Source organism: Calidris pugnax, unplaced genomic scaffold (genome assembly GCF_001431845.1).
Source record: "Calidris pugnax isolate Ruff unplaced genomic scaffold, ASM143184v1 scaffold138, whole genome shotgun sequence".
Lineage (NCBI taxonomy): Eukaryota > Metazoa > Chordata > Aves > Charadriiformes > Scolopacidae > Calidris > Calidris pugnax.
Genome location: NW_015090858.1, coordinates 808205 through 835504, shown reverse-complemented (window position 1 = coordinate 835504; position 27300 = coordinate 808205). Strand labels below are relative to the sequence as shown.

At 42.7% G+C, this 27300-nt stretch overlaps 1 protein-coding gene across 4 annotated transcripts in view; it reads right to left on the bottom strand.

The window, feature by feature from the left end:
• The window catches only part of ARVCF (armadillo repeat gene deleted in velocardiofacial syndrome), a 249277-nt gene that overhangs the window by 61452 nt on the left and 160525 nt on the right, over window positions 1–27300 (bottom strand). For all 4 annotated transcript variants that reach the window (XM_014943992.1, XM_014943993.1, XM_014943994.1 and 1 more), the window contains 4 exons: window positions 25522–25680; window positions 15898–16505; window positions 9063–9562; window positions 3755–3938 (listed from right to left, as the gene is read on the bottom strand). In XM_014943992.1, coding sequence (XP_014799478.1) covers window positions 3755–3938; window positions 9063–9562; window positions 15898–16505; window positions 25522–25680 — 1451 coding nt within the window. The remainder of the gene's footprint in view (window positions 1–3754; window positions 3939–9062; window positions 9563–15897; window positions 16506–25521; window positions 25681–27300) is intronic.

Sequence of the window (27300 nt, the reverse complement as noted above, 5' to 3'; positions counted from 1 at the left end):
TAGGAACTAAGTTCTACTCTGTCCTCTTAGAAGTGAAAAAAATCCAAGGGAGAATTAAAAGTAATTAGGCAGAAAGCAGCAATTAAGCCCAGAATGAATTTCATTTTTAAACCATTAAAATCCTTTCTGCTTCCAGAGAACGAGGAATCCTGGTGGATATCTGCACAGAAACCAAAAATGGGAGTGCAGCAGGACTCAGTGACCCACAGACGTGAGGCTTCATCCTGGTGGATATCTGCACAGAAACCAAAATGGGAGTGCAGCAGGGCTCACTGACCCACAGACGTGAGGCTTTCCCCTCCAGAGCAGAGAAGCTCCTGGGAGAGAGCTGGGGACACGGGGAGGTCCCTGTCCCTGCCCGGGCACAGGGGAGCAGCCTCAGCCCCACGGGCTGGTACCTTCTAACGCACCTCAGTTGTGGGAAGGATCATGAAATGGCCTTCTTAAGAGGCACCAAATCATTGCACTATTTAAACTGGAGGAGAATACAATTTAAAAACCAATGCTTCTGGATTGCAAATCTCAGCAGAGATTTTGGGGGTTTACATTAAAAAAAAAAAAAAAAGACAGTAACTAGGAGAGACATTGTCCACATACCTAAAAGAATAAAATACAACATGAAGACATGAAACTTGTACTCCAAATGAAACAAAGAAACATCTATGCATATTTAATGATTCTCCCAGCAAATGTCTTCCTTACTTCTTCCTCAGTCCTACTTTGCTGTAACCAAAAATCCACTCAATGCCAATGAATTATTTTTGCTTTGTTTTCTAGGGTTCCTTTCCAGACTTCCACTATACCTATTTCTGTCAACCAGTTTCACAGAATATAATAGCTACATTTTATAATATGATACCCAGGGTAGCATTTATCACAAAGCTCATGATCATTTTAAGTAGTAAAATTATTATGGACTCTGCAAAGCCATTCATCATATTGGGTCTGCTCCTATAAACAGAACACAGCAATGAGAGAAGAAACATCTTTTTCCTGATCCGAGGACAAGAACGGAGACAAAACTATCATCACCTGCACTAGTTTTGGAAAACTTCAGTCTTTCTTGGTAAAGAGAAAACTGCAACTCTGGTGCTGGTACAAATGTTTGATGAGACTCTAGAGCATCCTTCTGTCCCACAGGTACCTGCAGCACCGCACTGTCCCTGCTGCCAGCCCCAGCCTTCACCCACACCTGGGCACGAGCCCCCTGAGCTGACCATGAGGAGAAGTGCCCCTGCCCTACTCACACCTGGACACACACCAGCTCCTCAACTCCTGGAGTCAGGAGGGAGAGAAACCAAGGAATTACACAGGGAAAAAAAAAAAAAAAAAAAGTGCTGTAGACAGGACTGGAAAGGACAATGGGATGGACTGGGATTTTAAGAAGAGGTAAAGGCAAATAAGTGTTGTTTGTTTGTTGGGTGGTTTTTTTTTTTTTTAATTACTTGCTTCCAATAATTTTGAAATGTTTCCAAGGCTCCACATTATCAAAAGAGAGACCTAGATTAAGAACAAAGTAAAGATCAGAAAGCAGTGTTAAAAAAAAAAAGCATGCAAATAATTAACTGGCAGTTCACGCTGTGAATCACTGGGTTTGAAACAAACTCGCCCACATCTGTTGATAAACTTCATTAACTGAAAAAATGATACTGAAACGAATGCCATCCTGCACACGTAATGCCTCCCTTCTGCGGGGACATCTGAATGCAAGGACAGCTGAAACCTCACAAGTTCAAAGGTTCTCTCAGCCCTTTTGGAAGACAACACAGCACACACCTGAGGCTCCCTTCCAACGGGGACAAAGGAGGCTGGCGCACCATCAAGAGGACTAACCTCCCAATTAAAAATCAAATTGGCAAACAGTTTGTAGTCTGCAATAAGCTCCATTCATGGAAAATTGAATTTCTAGAACCAGCTACTGTGTCAACAAGAGAAGAGCAGGCAAAGGGGTCTTTAAGCACTGACGTCTGTCAGACAGATGGCTGCAACAATTTATTCTCTGCTGGTGTTAACTATCTTATCTGGCTGGTGCTTGTAAGGATGAGCTGCAGAGGATTTCAACAAACAATGCAAAATTCTTTCCAGCAGTAGTAATGATAATGACTTTTGATATGTCCAATTTTATCCCTAGATCTGGAAGTGCTCTACAAAAGGTATGTAACATCACCCACACTGTGACAAGAATTATGACAGCTCATACCTCACCTGCTCCTGCATCTTCCCTGTCCTGGGCCTGCTTTATCCCACTGCCAGAAGTAAGGAGACAGCAAGACACCTCCCCTGTGCAAGAGGCTGTTCTCTCCAGGGCACAACACACAGACAAACTACCTTTTTCAGATTAGCCCTCCCTGCTAACCTGCCATCACATCTCTATTTACCTTAAGGAACCCATTTCAAGCATGAAATCACCTTCCCCCACACCCGACTGAAGCTTCAGATTTTCCACAACAGGCCTGTGACAGCAGAGGCTGCAGCTGGAAGGGCTGAAACACCTTTCCACCCATCAACAACAGAAGCAGCCTGGCTGCCAACCTGGTGCATTGGAAGTGCATCAAGAACACTTTTAATTACCAAGTTCAAATTCTCTAACTAACATATCTCAGTACTCCTCTGCTCCACTGCCCTCTTCATTTGCCTTTAAGAACACACAATGTTCAAAGTGGCATAAGCTTTTGCATGTCCTGTAAAACCAGTACCTTTAAAATAATAAAAAAAACCCCAACAACCCCAAAACCCCAAACCACCCAAGCCCAAACAAACAATAAACAAAAGAAACCCCAAAGCTCTCCTGGAATGCAGATGTTCAAGTGCATCAGAGCACTGCACACACTAATAAAAATTTATGATGTGGATTAGGTTAGTCTACTAATGATCAATTTATTGTCTACACTTTCTGGAAGATCTCACATTCATTCAGATAATCCTTTTATCCCCCACCATGACTAATTTCCTCTTGCAGAACACCATTAGAAAATGCGACACTAGTAAGTAAAAACCTATGATGTCTGGAGCCTACTTAAAGGACCTTAGTTTCCAGTGGAACTGCAAATAATTTCAGTAATGGGCCCTTTCAGAGCACTTTTCATTACTTTCTTCATTTGTGAAGTTACTCGGGGGAATAGTTGTTGCAATTTAGAGACCACAAGCCCAAGAAACAGAAATGAACCGGCTTCTGAGGATGCATTAATCAGTAGAAGTCTGACAGAAGTACACTTCAGAGCAAAGGAAGGTACAATGCCAAATCTTTATTAGTTTTGTCCAAACTAATTGACTTCATCATAAAGGTGAAGAATCTAACAGGGCATCTCCACTGTTTTATCTCAAAGAAAAGCCAAGTGAGAGGCTCTGTGTTTAGGGAACACTGGTTCTTTAGGTTTTTCAAACTGCTTTAGGACTGCTCCTGACCCCAGCTGCCAGCACGTACGCCCTACTCTCAAGGGGCTCTCACAAATGCAAATAAAATTTCTAACCAGAAAAAGCTCCTTTGCAAAGAATATTAGAAACGGGTTCATAAATGGTTGGTAGTTCAGGTCCTTAACTAGTTTCCTACAGGTCCTTACAGAGCTGCACTGACAAGCCCTGAGAGTCCATGGCAGGCAGGTACCCCCAAACATTGCTGCTGTGGCCACTGAAATGGGGACGCCTACACAAAAATGGAAGATATATAATACTTTATTTTAAATCAAAATAATTTTAACAAAATCCTAAACCCAGGATGTGTTGAACAGATTAACACTCCACAGCTCTGCCTTACCGTAAGCAACCAGAAGTGTTCTTGAAGACAGTTGTCCACTCAGCATCACGAGGCTTCGAGTCCTCATTGGGCTCACTCTCCCAGCCGGAATGGGGGATGATCACCTCGTTGGTGAGCGTCTGCAGACCGTGGTTGATGATCACCATCTTCAGGGGCTCGTAGGAGGACAAGTTCCACAGAGTGCCTGCAGGAGAAGCAGGAATTACTAAACAACAAGAGAATAATAATTTTTAAATATCTCGATTAAACAGAATCACCAGATTCACAGAGAATCACCAGAAGGTTAAATCTTCTGGCACCGCAACAGAAGAATTCCCAAGAGCACGGAAGCACTTTTATCAAGACATGCATATTGTTGAAGTCATCAAGTCCTACAACAGAGTACATAAACGTGATGTGCTATTGCAGATTAATACGATTTTTCTGCTACATACAGATTTTGTCACACTTTTAAGTCTAGCTATGCCTCAAAAGGTAAAAATTCATCCAGTGCAGCAGACAAGTATATTGAGCAAGCCTTAAAAACAGGGATGAATTTATGGAGGACTATTGATCTTACGCTTATCCTCTGCACAAACAGCATTTCATTCAAGAGTCCTCTCTATTATTTACTTTCACATTTTCCTGTCACAGGCAGTATCTGTATTCAGATCACCTGGTGCTACAAGCGTACGATCCTCGAAGAAGCTGAGATGCAAAACTCCTTTGTCTTTCCATTTTTACCTCAATTATGAGCCAAAGTAGGCAGAAGTCAGACATCAAAAAAAAACAACAGAAGAGCCTTACAACTGGAAAAACACGCAGTCCTAGATAAATGATCCAAGTTCCCAGCAGACCCGTGTTAGCATCCTGACAGTTACTGCTCATTAGATTAATTAGGACTAAAACAGGACATTCACTTCAGAGATGGTTTCTGCACAGGCCCAGCCTGGTAACACGTCAGAACTACGAGTAACAACACTGGGAGGGAGCCAGATGCACACTTTCTATCTCCAGGAAAAGTGTGAAAATTCTCAAAATTTCAGAGAAGGAATGGAGAAGCCAGATTCCCCAGAAGGCACAGGAAATCTGTCTTAAGTGGATACGAAATAAATGTGAGGCCCCTGTGTTACTAACAGCTGTGATTTGTGAATATTGCGGTGGAAACTGTAGATACTCACCTCTCGGTGTACACATCTAAAGAAAACTGCAGAAGAACAAGGTGCAACCTTTTGTTTCAGTCCCTTTCAATCACTCTGAGTTTTAAACCCCACAGTTTCCAAAGTTTAAAAACTATGAAAAATGATTTTTGATCTGTTACTTTTCTGTCACACCCAGAGGGACCTGCTGGATGCTGTTGGTGGGAACAGGAGACGTGCCACAGGGAGGGAGCCTGCAGCACCCCAAGGTGCCAGGACCCTGGGGCCACCATGCAGGATCCACGGTGGCCATCGCCTGGCAACTCTCCTGCACGCTCCGGCTGTCACTGCTGCGAGTGCCAAATGCCAAACAGCCTATTTTAACCCCAGAGCTTTCCCCATATAGGGTCCTGACAGGTTCTGGGGGAGGACGGGAGCCGTGTCTCCGCCGGAGCAGCGAGTGGCACTTCAGGATCAGCTCGAAGGCTGATGATTAGCAGAGCCCTGGGAGTCAAACGCGATGGTGTCTCCTATTCCAAGTGATCTTTACAAAATCCAGGCATCTGTTCAGACTTAGGAGACCGTATTAATGAATAAAGAACCTCTGAGGCAGACAACAGAATGAGCACCAGAATGTTTTTCAGCCTTTTTCTAAAACCATACAAAAATAATGCTTTTTTTTGGCCTATTTCCTTTGCCATTCCTAGACAACACACTGTATGAGCTTTTCATAACCTACTTTTTTTAGCTTTCAAACAAGACCGTATAGGTGAAATATGGGACAATGGCTACAAATTATTTCAAAAGCACTGATTATTGTAAAAAAATACATTAAAATTACTATAAGCTATAAACATAGCTATATGATTTATGTAATATCAAAAGTGATTAGGTCCACAGACATGATTTCCTATATCTCTGCCTCCTTGGAGCTGCAGAAAGATCTCTAATGAAATTGTGGCAGAATACATACATGCTGTTATCTTCTGAAATCCAAGTCTGATCAGCTGGCAGGATCTCAGCACCCATAAATGCCCTGAAGGTGCGAATCCTGAGCAAGTTGATCAATCTGCCAGTTTCTACTACGGTATTAGAGCAAAATATTTCCTCTGTAAAGCATTTTGAAGGTCAATCATTTTTCAATTAAAACCAGGAAAATCATGTTCTGCACCACTTAAAATCAGTGCAATGTCGTTAAACAACAAAATTACTTTCAATATTCTCATGAAGAACAAAATTATTCATTAGAGCTACCAACTTGATTGCTTTTCAAAGAATGTAATAGAATTTTGGTCTTGCATATCTGATGGGAACATTTCCTCTGCAAAAAAAAAAAAAAAAACAAACCACAAAACAACGCCCTTATCACTCAAGATAAAACTTCTGCAGTCTTCCCAAACAGAACAGATTTAATTCCCCATCAGCTTAATCCTAATTTCTCTCTATTGCTCAAGAAAATGATCCACTGCAAGTTCAGCAGTAGAGATCCAAGACTAGAAAGGGATGCAAGGGAGAATTTTGTGGAATATTTCTCATCACAACTCATTATTTACTTAGGGGCACCCTATCAGTTAAATCAAGCTTTTCCCAGTGCAGTAGGGTGGGAGATGCTTTGTAACTCCACACATCAAAAAGAAAGAAAAGTGAGATCTGTGGTATGTTCTAGTGCCATCTGCAGATATCTCAAGAACATCTGATAAAACAAAGATCCCACATCTCAGATGACCAGCTGATGATCACTATTCAGCTTTCGAGAAGCAGCCAGTATTGAGTTAAAGAAATATGAAAGCACAGAAAAGTCAATGTGTCATGGCAAACTTGAATTCGCACCCTGTTAGAAGAAATAAACAAGCAAGCCCTGGATGCTAGTGTCTTTTCTTCCTCCCCCCCACTTGCATTGCTGCAAGAGCCTCCAGAGATTTCACTCCAGACAGAATGAAAAACTTTCACAGCAAAGGCAGACTTTGGTTCATCACTAGGGAGAAGTTCCCAGATAGGAAGTCAAGATTTCTACCACGAGAACATCAGAATTGCAATCTGAATTTTTGAGGCTGCAAAACGCAGTCCTTTTGGGGCAGCCTTGGCTGAATGCTCCCGCTGCACTTCAACTTGGCTCTGGCTTCTCTTCGCCGACTCCTGGAGCTCATTTTTGGAATGGACAATTCCACATTATCAGCCGAGGCTTTGAACGCTTCCTGCGAGTTCCCCAGCACCAGGCACAGAGGCATTGCTGGAATACTCTTCTCCTCTGTATATCGATGCTTGAATGTCTCACACCAGATCCGGTGATATCACTTTAGAAGTGGAATGAAATTATTCCTGGTTAGGTGGAGATTAAATGCACATCATCTGTCGCTGGACATCTGTTTAGGTTAATGCCCTCGGTATTCCTGGTGCCTCTCAGTAAGGGGAAATAAAGAGCTTTAAATAGCAAAACCCAAAGTGGAATAAAAATACTACATTTAATTAGAAGGAGCTAATGTCAGATAAAAATGCATTTGAACTGTAAAACTAATTAATCAACTGGAAATCAAAGCAATCGCCATTTAGAGTGAAAAGGGAAAACATCCAGTTTGTTTTTGCCATCTCAAAAGTGACTGATTACCACTTAGCAATATAATGACATTCCTTCAGAGTAAATTATAGACTGACTTATCCTTTCTTGAATCTAAAGAACTAAATTCATTCCTTCTCAGCACTCCAGAGATGGGTTTTGAGTAAACTAGAACAGTAGATAAACAGATAGTCTTTATTAAAAATAAATAAATAAATTTAAGTCTGCTATCACACTAAATGAGTGCAACAATTGGAACATAAACACTACCTACAGAGTTTCCACATTAAGAGACAAAGCCCAGACAGCAATCAAAGCACAACCAACACGAGCTGCTCCCACAGAACAGAGCGCTCTCCTTTCCCAGCTCGCTGGAAAAACACCCCTGCTAGTTCCTACACTGTATATTTAGACCTGGTTTGTTAGATATCCTGTAACGGCTGGGGAAGAATAGTTGGAACAGCCAAGGCCACTGCTCATCTCAGAGATTTATGATTACCAGTAAAAACTTGGAGAGCTGCGATCATTCTATAATCACCTCAAAAAAACGATGATGTTTACTTCCAATCACTTAATCCATGCTTGCAATAGGGTCTGCCTGGAGAATCCAACCCCGATAAGGAGACCAAACACTTTCAGCCCTGCACCCGTTCTTGCACTCAGAAAACCTTATGAAAAATTCTGTTCTGGCACCGAAATTCACTGCAACTGCCCTGGTCTCCATCCAGACATCCCCTGCTGCTTCTGAGAAGGGAAAGGGAAATCCATTTCACTCCTCAGGAGTTATGGCAGGCTGAAGAACAATATATTTCTCCTTAGCTTAAGAGCTGACATACTTTTCCACCCTTTTCCACTTAATGGCTGAACTTTGAAACTTGGCATATACTTTATTACTCATTTTGGACGATGTCCAAGACTAAGTTCAAATAAAAACCAGGTTGAATAATGGAGTTATAAGTGATTGAAAACTCCCTGCAAAGTGTGCATGAACTCAGTAACTTCAAAATGTAATCCTCCCTTTTCCCATTACCACAACAAGCAAGGCCCATGTCCAGAGCATCTCAACAGCAGACTCTGTGCTCCTTAAAATCGGAGTTTTCCAGCCCAGAACTGTTGCAACTTTATAAACAGCCTCAGAGTCCCCAGCACCGGGGGCGGGAAGTGTTCCTGAGGAGCCTGACTGTTCCATCAATATGAAGTAGCAGGGACATGGCAGCAGGATTGTTTAGTAAGAGATTAACAAGGAAAGTTTTAGATTAGCATATCTTACCTCACGATAACAACACGCTGAGGGCAAGCACAGTACAAGTTACCTGTCAATGAAGTTGCTATAACTCATTTAAGCTCCAGTAACTCAACCACACACAGTCGCATGCGACATCCAAGCAGCATCATCCATCTCCCAGCAGCCAGGGAAAGCCGAGTGTGCTACAGACACAGATGATCTCAATTTTCTCCTGACGGGCACATTTGCCTTAGGCCTTCTCACACCACGAACACGGTGCAGCTAAAGACACAGCTGCAGCCAGCAATCTAAATTCTCCTTCAGCGATCTAAATCTCCAGAAATTCTTGCTCCTGAAGCTGGAAGGACTCCTCCTAAAGAATAAGCCATCAAAGAAACTACAGACACTGACCTGTAATTAGCTCTCTGACTTCCATGTCGTTTGTTTTTCTCAACAGCCTGATCAACGCTGGGATCCCATCACAGTTCTTTATAGCCACCTTGTTTTCGTTATCCTTCCCGTAGGAGATGTTTCTGAGAGCCCCGCAGGCTTTGCGATGGACCTCTGGCTTTGGATGATCAAGCAGACCCACCAGGATGGGTATCCCTTTAAGGTGCCTCACGTCCTTTTTGATTTTATCATTCTCGTAGCACAAGTGCTGCAGGTAGGCCGCGGCGTTGGACTTGACCGGGTCGATGGGGTGGCTGAGCATGGCAATGACTTCGGGGAGGTCGGGGTCCCTCCACCTGGGGTCCTTACGGATGCTGTCAATGGAGGGGGAGCGCTTGCCCAGCCGGTCGATGCTGGCCATGCTCCCTCGCTCCGGCTGGGCCAGCGGCGCCGCGTAGCCACCGTGAAGGTAAGGTATCCTCTCTTCAACCATCTCTGTCTCGATGGGGTCATCGTAGCCCCTGTAAGAAGCAACAGTCCCAAGAGAAAGAAAGGGAAAAAACAAAACAAAAACCACATTTAAACACTCTGTGCCTCTTGAGTCAGTATGTGAGCAAATCTTTTAATATCACAAACTTCATTAGGGACAGCGTATTTACACTTTCAAATAATTTATTTGTAGTAACTTGAAAATTAACCATGAGTTGAGTACTTGGCAGTGCTGGGACTACAGCTCAGTATTTGCTTGGCCAGCAATGAAACGATGACACGAACTGCAAGTATCAAACGGATTGCTTTCATTTTGGTCACTTGGCAAAACAATTACGGTAGAGCTGGGCTACATTTAGCACAAAACACTGAGCTTCATTAATGCTGCTATTTCTGTGACAAACCAGAACTTTAATAAAAGGCATTCGAGGTCTGAGCAGAGACCACAGACGCTTTTCAACAAGTGTGAGAAGTTCCATTACATTTCCACGTTGATGCTCACACAAATATACTGAACTTGTCAATATGCATCACAACGTCAAAGATGAAGGAAAATTTAAGTCCTGAATCCAAGCATCTAATAAAAGTCTATCCTGTACAGAATCACTCGGAACACAGGTAAGAGGCTGACGGTCAAGAGACCTGGGTCCAACTTTAACACCAATGTAATCTGAACATCCAAAGCAAGCCCTCTGAGCTCTCCTCCCCAGACCAGCAACTAACCTGATGTCAGGCACTCTTAAGACCATTTACAGCACTGGAATGAATGGGACCCATCTTCTTGTGCTACAATTTGCTGAGTGTAACTGAAGTAAGGTCAGTGACAACCAGCTAACACGCACACCTAGATATTCCTGGCCTAGTTCACACAAAGGGCAAAGTTACAATCAACACAACTGAAAATATTCTCACACAGTACATTCTCACACTACAAATGCCCATATTCTTTAAAAATTAAAAAAATAATCAGTATTTGAAAAATATTTCTTAACAGCCACAGCAGCGATGATGATCTCCAACCTTCAGAAAGAACCCCCTACCAACACTGCCTCCAGCCAGCTGCTATCTCACTGCTGTTGTTGTCTCAATCAAGCAACTAGTTTTAATTGCTACAAAATGATTCTTAAAAACTTTCATTTCAAGCACTGACTGATGTTAGTGAACAATTTCTGATGTCATGCTGAAGGAAGTATAGACCATTAGAACTCCGAAAGAGCACGGAGCTGGCTGTTACCCTAAGGGGATTGCTAATTAAGCCAGGCTCCGGGGAGAGGGGCACTGGAGGTGGAGACTGAACTTAGTCTTGTACAATTAATGCTTTTAATGTTAAAAGCACCTCTACTGACTTTAAGTTGCTTTAATTGCTGTTCTAAACCATAAACTGAATGAAAGGACAAAAATGGGCCAGGATCCAAAACTCAGAATGAATCTGAAGAAACCCTTTTATCGAAGCAGTTATTTGTGTGTGTATAATTCAGTGCTCACTCTCCGCAGTAACTCACAATGCCTGGACAGCCCTTGTATCTTCTGTTACAGAACAAAGCTGTTTCCATCACTCCAAGAAGAAAGTAACAACATTGAAAAAATTTACTTTTGTGCATATACACAGGGCAGCAGTAATGACAAAACTCCTTAACTACTCTTCAAACAAAATTCTGGTTTTACATATGCAAATTTGGGACAACCGGCATTAAAACAACAACAAAAACTCATTTCTCAGACATCCTCATGTTAAATTCTAATTGAATGCATAAAAGAAGAGTAGCAGAAGATGGATTTTAATCATTGCCCTCTGCACAGCTGCTGCCTGACTGGGTAACTGGCAATTCAGCACGTCCTGGTTCATGCAATACCATCATGACAAGAGTGAGCACCCCATAACTCTGGTACCACCAATACTAACTTTTGCTTAATTGTCAATCATTAGCTATTAATTATGAACACCTGAAGTAAAGAATCAGCCATTAAAAAAGAAACACCATCACATCCCAACTTACTACTTATTCTAACAAAGTTTTTTTTTTAAAAAAGGGGGTTTTTTTCCCTGCCCAGGTCAAGCCCTGTCTCCCCTCCTTGAACAGGGGTTGGGGCCCAGAGAGGTGCAGAGTAGGCAACAGGTGAAGAACTCAAAAGCAAGTATGTACGTATGTAGACACACACACAAAATCCTCATTCTGGGAGGGACTGACAGGGGCCAACTGTGATTTTCCACTTTCACAGCAGCAGAGCACGTTGGAAAGGCAGGTCCCTGGACACCGGAGGAGGACTAACGAGAGCTTCAGCAGATACAGCCGTCTGTGCTCAGGAGGCCAAGAGCTCCTTTCTCCAGGGACAGAAGGGACCTGGTGGTGTGCCAGAGCCGCCGACTGCAAGCATCTTGTCTCCCATCTGTCTGCAGCGAGGCTGCCGAGCGCTCGGGATGCCGTGGGTCTCACCAATCACCTGTCTCAGGGAACTCATCAAAACACATTCCAGCATAGATAAAAACTGGGAGAGAGCTTGTGGATTTATCATCTTCCTTGTGGCCTCGGCACAGGCGCATTTGAATAAACAGGTGAAGGATTTACACGTTTAATCCTCAACAATTTATACAAGTGTTACATTCATCACAGTTTGCAGCTGGCGTCTGCTTGGGAAAAAAGACCAGAAAGGCTTGGGATTTCAGGAGGGAACTTCGTGCCAAACACTGGAGAGGAACCCTAAAGACTCTGCAGAATGAGGTCTTTTGCCAGCCCCTGTTCCCTGACAGCAGAACACACGAGAGGATCCAAAACTGAACGAGACACCAGCCCCTGTTCCCTGACAGCAGAACACACAAGAGGATCCAAAACTGGACTGAACGAGACGAGTCCGAGTTATGGGCCATATGGTTAAAAGACAGAAACCACCTGGGTGAGAACCACCTTTAAGCTGCTAATGGATGAGCCGACACGTGTTTCACACCTGAAATGGGTGAGGTTAGGCCAGGAGCCCTGACTGGAAGGTCATCTAGAGATATAAGCCTTTATATTCTACGTTGAAAAAAGACACCAAAAGCAGAACATGAATAACCCACATGTGATAGCAATGTTCTCGCACCAACTACACGAAACAGAAGCAAGAGAGACCCAGCTGCAGACACTTAATCTAAAATCTGGTTCATTTCCTGGTAATAATAATTTGGACCATGAAACGATCACCAAATGCAGTCTCAGTGTCTTAGATCAGGCTTCTGCCATAGTCAGATTTAGTCAACATTAGTCAACATTAAAAATTCATGTCCTGTCTAGTCTGGAATAGTAGCACTGGCAAGGGCTGCTCCTGAGTTTCTAGGGGTAAAGAAGGTAGCACACGAGCAAACTGCAGTGATCCACTCTGGAGAGAAATTACCACAAAAGTGAGAGACAAGAAGTTCAACAGAAAATAATTTTTAAAATTAAGATGAATTATGACTTGCCTTTTTTTCTGCTCTTTTGTGTTAACTTCTATTTAATGATTTAAAAAATAATCAAATAATATTAGGGATGTTTTTTTTATGAATGAAAACACCCAGTACTTTCTGTTTCTCTTTTGAAAAGGACTGTATATAAAACACCTAGCAACACCCTAAGAGTATATATTTTTATAGACACCTCATTGAATAAAGGCAACTTACCAAATGAAGGAAAAAAGAGCATAAAGCCAAACAAAGATGTGTAAATACCTTCACAAGTAAATTTGAGTAGTACTAAATCCGTATTATACGCCCTGAATGCCTTTCTCTCACCCCAATTTATCATGCAATCAGACTTACACCAGAGCAGAGCACACGCTGAGGAACAGAACACGAAGTGCCAGGTATTCTTCTTGCAGAAAATAATGTATCTTACAGCAGAGAATGAGCGTAAAAGGAAACAAAACCCAAACGCAGCCACAAGCACTGAAGAGCCAGAGGGAATTATTTGCCTTTGTGTACTTATCTGGATTTGTAGACATTTGTGAGGAGGCACATTTTTCCCCAATTTAAGATGAAATATAAGTAGCTTAAAAGGAGGCTGGCGATGGCAGGAGGAGAGCACAACAGGTATCCATCTCTGTGATCAAACCGAGGGGGCAAGGGATGGAAAGAACAACCTGTAATTGTCCTCCCCTGACGAGGATCCCCCCCAGACACGGCTGGTTCCCCCTCATCACGGAGGGGTGAGATTCCACCACAGATTCAGATGGGAAACCTCCACTCAGTCCTTTCAGACAGAACAGCATCAAGACTAGTTATGGACAGTGAGCATCCTTGTTATTAACAAACGAGGGCAGCACTTACTGGGAAGAAAATGGGAGTGTAAGTGAAGTTGCCCAGCGAGTTAGCCAGCAGAAGAATGCCCTTCACCACACCAAGAGGATGGCCAAGATGAAAGTTGGTTTGATACAAAAAAGGCTCTAACAGCGTTGTTGTAACACCTACTCCACACATACAAACTTTTTGAAATCAAAAGTGCCATCCATTTATCACAGTCATTTAATCATTCTCACAAGGAATAACCGATTTAAAAAAAAACAAAAAAAACCAACCAGAAACTAGAGAGGAATAATCAAGTAGTAATTACCCTCATCTAGTACAAAGCGCTATTTGCCGTCTTTAGTTCCTTGCAAATGGGTGGCGTATCTGAAATGCAGGTTTATTGAATTGCTCAAGTATTTCTTTGAAATGTCAAAAAGTAACTACTTATGAAGAGGCCCTCATACAATCTTCTTATGTTCTCACCAGCTAAAGTTTGCTGCCACAGTCAGGCTAATTACTTGTCAAAGTCTCTTGATCATATTAAACATGGAAAAAACTCAAAACAAAAGAAATGTAAAACAAAATTCGTGAATTGGTCCTACCCAAACTCCAAGGAACAATAAATCAAAGGGATGTTAGAAATAAAACAAACAACTTTAAAAATGCAAATGGGCAGATTCTAAGAACACACTTAATTATTCATCATGCATTCAGTTTGAAAAACATTAATAAAAATTTTAAAGCACTGCTGCTGCCTGACTGTTCTTAACAAGAACTCTAAACGTGCTTGGATGCAGGGGAGCACCAATCAATGTCTGAGGGATTGATCAGTGTTTTGGCACCCACAGGCTGCAGGTATTCCCTTTTTGATACTTCTTTTTTTTTTTTTAAATATAGATGACAATTTCCAGGTGCTTGATTCCATTTAACTTTAAAACAAACTTCCAGAAACGTAGAGAAAGACAGAGATGTGAAAGTATGAATGAAACCCGGGGTGACACAAGTAGGAGTGCTCCAAAAGGGGAGAGCAAAAAGGTCTACCCAGATCCCACCGACCGCGACTGCTGGTGGAGCCAAGCCTCCGGGCAGAAGCATTAGGTCTATAGACCACCTACACACACAGAGGCAGGTGGGCTCCAGACTCTCTTTGCAGCTCTGGAAACTACTCTAAATTAAAAGGAAAATAACGAGAACTAAATCCCTATTAAGATGTGAATCGAGAGGATATGACTTCATGCAGACAGAAGTTTGTACACCGCTTGGAAAACAAAGTACACAGGTTTTTCAGGTTCATACTCAGAAGACGACTGTCAGCTGAGTAATAAGACTCTCTTCCCAGCTTTTTATTTTTTTCTCCAAAAGCAGGAGCTAATAGCTGCAAGCCCAGCAGAAACAACTAATATCAGAAAATATGGCATAAAACATAACATCCCTTGGAAAGGGGACTGAACCAGAAGTAATTTGTGACTGGCCACTTTAGTTACATTAAGTGTAATACAGATGCTCTTATCTCCCCTTTATGCAGGCACAGGACAGAATAATGATCAGTTCTCACAACACGTTGAAGCACTTCAGTGGGGTTCAGCAGCTGAGGGTGTGTGGTCAGCACAAGAGCAGCAGCTGGGGCTGTCAAACACCTTGGAGAACAGCTTCCAAGGACAAGGCAGCCTGTCCCCAACCACCATCAGCTCCTCACAGCCCCACTGCCATGGTTTGTGTGGGGCAGATGCACACAACCAGAGCTGACAGAAGCCACAGGCTACAAACCCCTTTTTACACCTTGCTAATATGGGATGGCTCTAGGACAACACACCACAAAGCCATCAAAACTCTTCTTTATGAGGAGGAAAATAAGTAATTTAACCCTCTTCTATGAGATCCTCTCTTTCTAAACTCAACCTAAACTAAGCAGCCCAGAAACACAGCGAAGGGTTCTTGGACACTACCCTCACTCCCTTCTGTACTTCACGTGCGTTTTGCAGTTATTTATAGGCTAATAAAATTCAGGGTTCTACCTGTTTTTCCGTCAAGTAATTCCAGAACTTACCAGACTATTAAGAGTTCAAACGTACACCTTCAGCTAAGCCAACCAGCTACACGTAACATCAGAAAAGAACAAATGGGTTTTACCTTCCTTTGTGAGGTCTTCCTCTCTCTGGCACACCCGCAGATGTCCTCCGGTTCACAGTGGAGTAATCGGGATCCAGTTCGTACCCTTCATCATCTACTCCAAGGCTGCGGTTATCATCTTCCAGTCCGTAGGGCTCCGGCTGGAAACGTTCCGGCTGGGAGCGGTTCAGGTCGACGCTGCTGCCCACTGGCACCTGAGGCTGGGCAACGGGCCCGTAGTTATCCCTTCTGCTGGGCAAGGTGAAGCTGCCATCGTCCGGCCGGTAGCTGTTTCCTGGCACGTAGGCGTAGCGAGGACGGTAGTTGACACCACGAGACAAGCTGCCGTAGTTATCAGACAGATCTCCATAGCCATCGTGACCCACGTACGGGCGATACTGGCCCTCGTGGCTTTCAGGGTAGGAGTCGTTGTAGCTGTTGTAAGATCTGGTTAAGGTGGACGATGCCTGTGGTGTGATGTACCGCTCCCCGTTCTTCATGTACCTTCTGTCTATCGAATCCGTGTAGCTGCCCATGGGGGACGAGCCGTCCATGGAGGGCAGGCCATCGGGCCCAAGGGGCACCTGACGCACCGTTCTGGTGGTCACCGTTTTGACCATTTTGGTAACCTGTGAGGACAGCGAATAGATACGTTAATTTTCTCCTTGCTGCACAATGGGACAAGGCATACAGGGAGCTAGAACAATAAAGGGGGAGAGAGCATCACAAAGCATAATACTGCAGTGACGTGCCTTTGAGTGGAGGCACCGGTGTGCTCGTTAGGTTTAGGATTTAACAGTGGGAAAATATTTCTATGGAAAGCTGAAAAGACAGGTCAGAGCCAAAGTGAAGTGCATTCTGGGGCTCCTACTACCAAATCAAAACCAGTGCAGCCCTATGGCAGCGTGTGGAAGCAGTGCAAAGTCAGCACACCCGCTCCAATTTGCCCATAAAGTTTTCAGGAGGCATCATTCCTAGAGCAGACTTCACAATGTTGAGGAGCCAGAGCCTGGCCCCACAAAATAAGGATAAATATCCCATCACATTCTCTAGTTTGACAGAAATACAGTTACACGTGTCTGCCTGATCTGGACCAAGTTTGTACCCATGTAACTTGATGGAGCTCAGATTTGGCAGTGATATTTAAGAAATCATGATGTCAAACAGAAAAGTTTCAGGCTTCTAGCTTTTAGACAGCACAACCACTTTCTCTTCTAAGATATCCTTATAACCATCCTCATACAAGCCCAACAGGTTGTGTCACTGCATTATTTTAGTGACTAACAAATTTGCAATAATGAATAGAGTAACTCCACGCAGCTTTTGCAACCACAATTACCCTAAACATACTGGGTGAGGCAAGCTTGTTTAAAACATTACAGAAAAATCTGCACACAAATAGATCTTTGTCTTTCCTTCCAATAAATCACATTTCATTTCGACATACATAGAATTAGACTATTGCATATAACTGACAAAAACTGGAAAACTGGAAACGCTGAGTGTCCAGAGGGCTCTTGTGTCCAGGGTTTCTTGCTAAAGGGTAAGAACAAAGACTCCTCAAGAGTTCCCAAGAACGTTTTGCCTTCATGGGAAAGGCCTGGCAATCTGTGTAAGACAGTGCCGGACAAAAGCCACTACTATTACAAACCAGCAAAGGAACTTCTGTTTGTGTTGGTATCTGGTGTCCATCAGCTTCTGTACTGTCTTCCAGAGTGATCAGCAAAAGCTGTTTTGGGGAGAATATGAAGTCCAGCAGAAGCCAACCTACTCTCGGCTACCCTAACCCTTATAAAGCCACTTAACCTACAAAAGTTACCCTAACCCTAGCAAATGCTGCCTTTTAGCCAAACAACAAAACAAGACACCTACAAAGGTGAGCAGGAGAATCAACCCCCCTGAGAGCGCTACACACAGGGACACACACACACAAAATTATCAGAACTTTTGGGTTCCTAAAGTATTACAGAAGTAAATAAGCATCAGTAAATGACACTTTTCATATAAGCCACGGAATGAAACATGTACATCAAGAGAAACAGTAACTATAACATGTATTTCTGGATCCTTCAGTGGCTCTAGAGTCCAAATGGATATTTTGACCTATAACCTCTGATTTAAACATTTAGATTTGCACCAGATTAGCCAAGCTCCTGCTAAAACAAAATAATTAGAGTACATCTCTTGAAGCGGCTCCAGACATGTCCTGTAGCCAGATGTTTCCACACAGAAACCCCAAATAGAAAAAAAAATTCACCCAAACAGCATTTCTTTTCCTAGAGACATCTGTGAGCAGATGATACTTCAGCCTAATGAAGTAATGAAATCCTGCAAGACTGAAAGCAGCACAAACAGCTCTCCACCAACAGCGCAATTAAACAGCATCACGATGATGCTGAATAAAGCACAGCCAGGTACCAACACGACCTCAGGATCTCGTTTGGGCCAGAGCTGGAAATTCTCCTCAGCAATCCAAAGGGATTCTCCTTAGCAAGTGAATGTGCTTCCGTGCCTCCAAATATTTTCTCTCTTTTTTTAAAAGCACACATTTTAATAACTAAAGGAAACTAGAAACTAAACATTCGTTTCATGACATAGATTCCTACAGCTGTTTCTGCTTATGACCTGTGCACAATACTTGTACTTTTCAGCCCATTCTCAACACGACTACAGCCAGGGCAGTCACAGACCGGGGCAGTGTGTCCCGAGGAGAAGAGGAGCCGGGGTGGCTGGGAGCCCCTCTTTGTAAAGGGGGTACACACAGGCAACACAGCCCCAATTCCCCTGCTGAGGCCTGGAACAGACCTTTTATTCAAAGTAATGTTCATAAGTGATCTTCTACGAGCAGAAAAAGCATCATTTCTCAGGCCTGAAACATGTGAGTTTTGCAAAGCAATGGCAAAACTGGGTGCAAAGTGCTTGGGTTCGGGAATGTGGGAACCAGTACAGGGAACAGCAGGAAGGAAAGTGGAGTTTCAGCAATTTGATGAATCAGAAAGTGATACTTTTGCCCAGGAAGGAACAAAGAGGCAGCTTTCTGGGTGCCAAGAAGAGCACTCACATCACCTCACAAAGCCCTTTATTGCAGCACTATTCACCAGGAGCCAGATATTTTAAATCTAACTCCGAGCTTTGCTTTTCAAGACCCACGTTGCCAGGCACGCACGGTTTGTCATGTGTGGTGCTTCATAAAGTTGTCAAGATCAGACAGTGCAAGATCCCTAATAAACCCTGTCTGGCTGCAGAACAGCACGGAAGGAGGAACAAGCTTTAACCTGCAGGATCCTCAGACAAGGGCTTTGCAGGGAGGCACTGCTGCTCTCAGTCCTCCCACATTCCTACCTCGGGGCTCTTCCTCATTTCTGAGGGTTTAGAGGTTTTTGGAGAATCACTGTTATTGTCAAACAGGAGGATGGAACACAACACACGAGTGTTATGGCAAGGACAACTGTGTACAATACTCACACAGAAAAGACAAAGCAGAGTTTTAGAACCCTTCAAAAAATCGATTCTTAGATAATTTGTGACTTACCAGTTACATTAATGAGATTTCCACTGTGCTCTGGTACTCTACAGAGTATTTACAGAGATTTTTAAATTTTTTTTTAATATGACCAACACAGAACGCAGGAGATTAATTTGCAATTTTTTCCCAATTTGCCTTATATTCTGTCTTTGAGAATAGCACAGACAAGTTACCAAAGGCTGTGGCTAGTCAGAGAGACACCCTGAGTGTCAGCCAGCACACATAACAGCAAGTTTACACTGTCAGCACATCTTCACCTCTATCATTTTCCAAACGCTGCCCCCATTCACGCGTGGAAAGAATCAGGACAATCAAAACCCCCTTGTCAGACGCATAAAAAGGAACATTTCACCCAAGCATTAAAGTACACATTTCTCACAGCATAAAAGCATCCAATAATGCGAAAGGTGTTATGGTGAGGGAATCAAACCGAGCCTTTTTTTTATTTTGAGAGAGGGAGTATTTGCACTCATGCCTCATTTGTCAGGGGCAGGCACTGGGAGAGAAGATTTATCATGTGATAAACAGACTTTGCTGCCTACAGGACAATAAAGGGAAGCTTTTTGGAAGCAATTAGCCAGCAACAGAGGAAAGTCTATTTATTAGGTTTCCAAGCCAAAAAACCCCAACCCAACAAACCAAACAATCTTTATTTCAGGAAATCCAGCTCAAGGGAATGTTTCATTTATATTCCTTAAAAGAACACAGGCAGCCTTGAGCAGCTGACAGCACAGTAATCTTCTCCCCCAACATTTTTGTGGTTTCTTTAATACTGATGCATTAGCCTGGGAGAAGGAAGCTATTCCGAGCAGGAGTCCTAGCAGACCCTTATCTGAGCCACCTGATCCTCCAGATGCACCCAATCTCGAGATGGATTTCTTAGCATCAACTCCTCACTACAGGATATGCTCTAATGAAAAACGCAGAGATAGAAGTTACTTTGAGAAAGTGTAATTTGACTTCCTGTTTGCTTTCCATCTCTAAAGAAAAACCTGTGTAAAGAGGTTTTTTAGCCTGATCACAAATCAAAGGTGTTTAATTGTTTCAATGCCACAGAGTACCAGACGAAAGCTTCAGTCTACTTCCCTATGAAGAGGTTATCTGAGTGTGCTTAAAATATACTTGCAATTCTTTATTCCCTTTAAACTATATTAAGGTTTCAACCACAGTAGAAAAAGTTCCAATTTACCAACTTTTTCAGGCCCTCTGCAACCAAAACCCCACGAGATCGCGAGTTGGTACTTTCATTGCTGTTCCTCCCAACTAGATTTCAGTTTTACTGACCTTACCACTGTTCTCCCCCCAGATAGCAATTATTTTGTTAAATAATTCCCCCACAGGCCTCACTACGATGTTTTCACCAGCTCTGTTCCTGAAAATACATTTGTGAACAGAACGCAAAGGAAATATTCCCACATTTGAAGCAGCTTCTGTATTTTTCTGTCCCTCCTCCTCCTATTTGCCCTGAAGGACGGGAGAACAAACGTGAAAATATCCAACGACTGGACTTACTGGAGGCACATGCAGATGGTACAGACAGATCCTCAGAGTGCACAGTACCGAGAGGGGGACAGACAGTCCTGAGATTTCAGTTCAAGTTCATCATGGTCAAATGCAGTACCTATAATTTTGCCTTCCATTTTGTTATTGAGGTTGAGTTTGTTTTGCCTTTTTTTTTTAATAAATTAAGTACGTGATAAAAGCTGATAGCTTCAAAAAAATGTTTAGCCCTATGTCATAAACCACAAAACAGATGAGAAGAAATACATGAGGATAAAAGCATTCTGACATTTCTGAGAGCCTACTTTTGAACTACGGACTGTAAAAATTAATCAGCCCAAGCAGGCTGAAGCTATTACCTCTCTATTAAACGCTGTGTAAGAACTCGCCCCGTAGGTTTTCAAAACAACAGCTCAAATTTCTCCCCTTCAATTTTAACCTTAATGTTTCACATTTTCTAAAGGGCCTTCGACTTTGGCTGAGAGCCATTCCTGCTGCTTTACCTAACTCCTTTCAATTTTCGGCAAAGTTTTGAGGAACAGCATCTCGGGGTACCTGGCACCACCCCAACCCAGGAGCCCCAGTCCCAAGCTCTCCCCAGGGCTGGTGGAGCAGCAGCTCAATCCTGTTGGGAAAGGGTTGGTCTTGCTGAGGATTAGACAGCACAAGGCAAAGGGATGGGCTGGAAGGGAAACAACTCTGTCTACAGGCTGGTTTCACGGTTTGTTATCATAAACCGTCACTTTCAATGAATGAAAGTGACCTAAATCTCTCCGATCTTTTAGCATTTCAAAGATAAAAATAAAAGGTGCCTGAAGAAAGGGAAAAGCAAACATTAACACAAGAGCACACACATCTCATTTGCTTTATGGGGTTCTCCCCAGCCCCTCACGATGGGTCCCGTCAGGAGCCGGCTGGTGAGAACCGGCAGCCTCTCCCCAAGGTGACTTTCACTGTTCCCCCAGGACAGGTATTCAGCTTCCAGAGAGATTATAAAGTTGAAATGAAGTATTATCTGCTACATCTTCTGTGCGCTGAATGTTATGCAGGGACTTAGTACAGCACTAAGAGAATAACAGTTTGGGGAAAATTACTCTCATTTTGAAAAGGCAGATGTTCTGACTAAGAGAATAACAGTTTGGGGAAAATTACCCAGAAATATCTCATTTTCAAAAGGCAGATGTTCTCTATTTAAAATATGTCAAATATTAGATTCTATTATGCCTTCTTTCTGCTTCCCTGTTACAGGCATCTTCAAAGATGTGGGGAAAAGCACAGCAAAAATTGTCAATGCTTCTGGATTAAGGTTGTTTACTTAATACACTATGGAAGAGAATAACCTCTATAAATTACGGTTTTGAAACAAAAGGGGGAATAAAGGAACAGCAGCACACAGGAGCATTTGCCTTTACAGCTTTTGCTATGCTTCAGTTCAAGAGGAGGAAATTCAGAGGCATCACTCTGCTACAAGCTAAAGGTTCATATAATTTAGCAAAAATGAATGACAATTTTCTTTTGAGGAATCCGAAAATGCATATTAAGTGGCATTAGGTTGACTAATCCCCATACAAGCTATCCAGCAAAGCAAGCATACATTTGGAAAACATCTGTGGTCTCTTTGGCTCTTAAAAAAAAAATAATCCATGACCTGTGTTATTGACTCTGTCAGAGGAAGCATCTTGTGCTGCCACGTTCTTTGCAAGACAAATACGCTGGAGCTTGTGCCTGGCACTGTCCAGTGGAGCCTTCTACTTACACAGGTAATAAAAACAGGTTCTCAACCCCTCCTCAAAGCAGCCCAGAGCACACACAACCATGTAGAGCATAACAACCTTGTTGTATGTTGCACTGCCCTAACTGATCGCTCAAAGTAAACAAAAAAAAGCTGAGCACAAACCTACACCCCCTAAGGTTTAATGAACAGTGTAACCACCTCAATTTTAAACATTATCTTTATTAAGTAACAGATTAGGTAATACTGAAAACAGACATGAGGATTCCCACCACAGGAAATGTTGCTCCTGTACACGGGTAGGTACACACACACTAAAACCAGGCCAGATTGATGGGTTTGGGGAGGTTTGCTTTTTGGGGGTTGGGGATTTTTTTTTTTTTTTTATTGAATCTGTGAGGTAACCAGCACAGACACAGAACAGCAGTTCCTAGGCTCAACAAAGCTCCTCCTGCTGCACGCTGCATGCCCAGCAGGCATGTGTTTGCATCTCTCATCCCACGGAAATGCTTTCCTTCATCGTCCTCAGCTGAGCAGCAAGGTCACAATTTTGCCACTGCACAGATACCAGGAAACTTAATTTTCTCTGCAAGGCTCTCGCATATAATAGTTTGACCTATAAAAGCACTATGTTGATACCTATTAGAAGTGATAGTAAGTCAATGCCAATTAACTCCAGGACATCTAACCGATGCTGCTAAACCACAGTGACAACAGTTTTCATTTTCACATTCCCTACCAAAACAAAAAGCAAGCTGAAGACCAATGTGATTAATAAAAAAATAAAACGTGAGCTCAGATTCATATCCAAGAGCCGCTAAATCTATTCCATATTATCACAGCAAGGAAAAGTCAAAACAAAACCATTTCAGAGACAACCAGCACCTCAGCAAAGCCATAGCACCTCTTCCCACAGCCAGGGCTGAGGCGGCTCCATCTGTGTTGGGACATTTCAGAACCACTGCATTTTTTTAGTTTTGTTTGTTTGGGGTTTTTTGTGTTTTTTTGTTTTTTTGTTTTTGTTTTTTTTTTTTAAGAGTTTGTCTTTTTAGCAATGAAGTACCAGGAAACACCTCCAAACAGCATACAAGCTGAAGTCAGCAGCATTATTTGAAATAACATAAATGCAGTCTGAGAGAGCTAGACAGTCTCCCCCCATTCCAGACACACTTCAGTGCCCAGAATGAACTTGGGAGCAGGAGCAGCCTTGCTCTTGGAAACAGAACAGCAGCTCTGGGGTTCCTGGTCCTCCAATCTTCTTTTCCCACATGCAGATACAATGCCTGTTTTGGAGCTGCCACTGTCCCTTTCTGTGGGAAGAGGGAAGAGCAGCAGGTACAACCACCCAGGGGAGGGAATCACACCTCCTACGCTATGGCAAACACGCAGCCTTATCAGTGCACAACTATTTCAGACAAACTATTTCACTCCCTGGGGTCCCGTTATCTAGGGCCCCCTGCATGGCCTCGCCTCTATTTTTACAGTCACAGTTATCATTGTATTCCCTGCATAGCTGTGCTGACAGTCTCCTAAAACTATGCACTACTATTAGTGCATACACAAAGGTGTCCATCACCACTGTAATTGTATCACTTCCTTCCTGTAAATAACAGTTGTTGTTGCCGCCACTAGAAAGAAAACAGCATTTCTTTCAAGTAAGTCTCAGACTAAATATATTGGATTATTGAAGAGCTAATCAAAACGTGGGGGGTTTTGTTTCTCTATTTTATTTTAAGACACTCATCTCCTTCCAACAACTAGAAAATAGACCAGTTATATTTATCTTTTAACTGCAACAAATATTAAACCAGCTACTCAGTTTATAGCAAGGTGTGCAGTCCCACTGACCTCAGGAAATCAACGCTCATTTACTCCAACCTGAGCATCTGATGTCCCGGACAGATCTCAGAGGGCTGCAGTTCTGGAACCCCAGTAAAAACAAACACTGATTTATAGAGTCACCTCTGTTCAAGTCCTTTTAACACAGAAAGCAGTTGGACAGTCTCTTTTGGTTTTTTTAATCAATGCTGTTTAGAAGTTTTTTAAAAAGGGAATCGCCCTTAATTTTTCACATGACCAAAACCAAAGGAAGATTTCAGCTCAATTTCCAAGACCCAAATAACAAGGTGTATTAATGTTGCAGTGGTACCCGAAAGCATGCAAGGCAGCCAGGAACATACAGCACCTGCTCAGAGGCTATAAAATTATCTCACACAAGGGAACAAGACGACATCAGGAGAATTAGAACATGTGCAACACCTGTGATCCAGCCCAACCTGAGGCACAGGTCACTTGAGAACACACCCAGATTCCCCCATCCATGAGGTGTAAAATTCCATTCATGAGATTGTTGAGAAATTTAAATGCCGTGGTGTTATTTAAATAGTATGTTTCTTGTTCTAAAGGACAAACGCATAATCGCGTATTGCTATTATAGATCGTAACTAATTTGAAGACATATTTCCAAGCCCATTTTCCTCAGCTGCAAAAGTAATTTACTCCCAGCCCTACCAACCCATCTAATTCTCCTACCACCATATGCGTTTGCAGGGCAACACTGAACTGCTTAAGTAAAATGAAGTGAATCTTAGAAGAATAAACAGTATGGGAAGAGGTTCCAGTGTTTTTGTTTAGTTAACCTGAATAATTTCTCCTGTTCAGTTCACAGCTCCATGAAGAGCTGTATCAGTACAACTGATAGAGAGCAAACTGGACATAGAGGCAAAACTGGAAAAGCCCTGAACTCGGCTCTTCTGGCAAACAGAACATTCCAGATCACTGTGGTTTTCAACAGCATCATTGTCATCACTTGCGCTACTCCCTGCCATTTTTGTTTTGTGATTAGGTGGTCTTGTGCCATTTTCCTCATGGGTTATTAACCTCTCACCTTGGTTTCAGTTCTCCTGGTGGTTCCATCTTCAGAAGTGACAATAGAGACATGGGAAGTGGGAGTGCCTGGGTCTTCCTCCACAGTAACTGTCTCTTCCACCATTTCTTGAGGCTCTTGCATCATTGCTATTGATGTCTGGTTACTGGGGCTTTGTTCCTAAAGAAGCAGGGGAAAAAAAAAAAAAAAATTAAGTTTTCACTTCTGCCATCATGGTAGAACTATTCTATTGATTTCAGCTTTCTCGACTGAAAAAACACATTTTACCCAACAACTTGCCAGCTGAGATTCAGAGAAAGAAGTATTTACTGCCTCGAAAAAGCACGCTGCAGCCACTCTGGTATGGCTGAGCTCAGCTCAGTAAATGGAAATCACGTGAAGCATATATCAAGCACTTCATATTTATAGGCAGCCTACTACAGACTAGCAGGCTACTACCTTATATTTAAACCTGCTTTAGCCTTTCTCTCCAAAGCCCAGCGTAGGAGTGGCATTTCTGTCTGTAAGGACATTCATTCTTTTCTGCACTGAACAGGACCATTGGCTTTCAGAGCTGTTGATCTTACACACTATTAAAAGTTTATTTCCATTGGATAAAATACACTCAGCTGCAGACTACAGAAGGTTATAAAACATCAAGACCTACTGTTAAACTGGCACCTTTCTCAAACCGTCCAAAACAACCATAATTTAAAAGAGCAGATAGCTAGAGATTAATAGCTAAATTATATGAAATGCTACCCCTTCTGACACCTTCCCTTCACTACGTCCATAAGATCTAACTGGCCATAAGCTTATTTAAAATTTATAACAGTTAGACAACCCAAAGAAACACTGAACAGAAAGCAAGTAGATCAAAGGCAGGTTCTTGCAGGGATAGTGCCCAAAGAGAACGCTTCTGCCTCTCGCCAGCACCAGCACCTGAACTTTCCTTTTTCTTTCGCAACGGTGTCTCAGCACAGAAATCACAGACGCTCCCCTTTGGCAGATGAATGTATTTCAGAAGTTTCACAGCAAGTGGCCAATAAAGAACTGGCTTACATACTGAGAAATAAAACTTTTCCCCAGCATTATGAATCCTCCACTATGTAAAATGAAATGACAGACTTTCATTTCATTATATGCCCTGAAGGTACGGGGCTACACAGGCCTCAAAGCCAAAGCAGGGCTTCTATTTGCACATCTCGTCAAACAGGCACACAAAGGACATCCTGTACTAAGGAATACAGACACACGCGCGCTTTTTTTCCCCCATTTAAAAAAAAAAAAAAAAAAAAGATAAGGAATGACACAAGGCCCTAAACTGTAAGTGATCACACTTTCCCTAAAGAAAATACCATGGGAAAATTCAGTGGACCTTTTCTCATCCCAGGAAAACAAAATGCCTGGGATGAAACTGTTGCCATGCGCGTGTTGAGTCTAGTTACACCAAGGTTTAAACATTTTCTACCTGTGAGTTGCTTCATCACCAGGGAACTACAACATTTTATTCTGTAACATTTTGTTTAGAAAAATCTCATTTCATCCCAAGGATTGGCCCCTTTGCTGTGCCACGTTTGGTGCAAGCACTGCAGGACAGTATCCCTCCAAGTGACCTTCTGCTTCTGAGCCGGAGCAGGGTACTCGGGTCTCATTAAGCTCCACAGGGAAAAGTGTCATTTAATCCTTGTGTGATCTGTAATTCCCTTTGAAATGCGCTGAGATGCCCCTGCTCAGGCTCCTTTATTTACAGCTGTATTCTGGCATTCTGGACCCTCAGTAAGGAAGCCGCTTTCACTT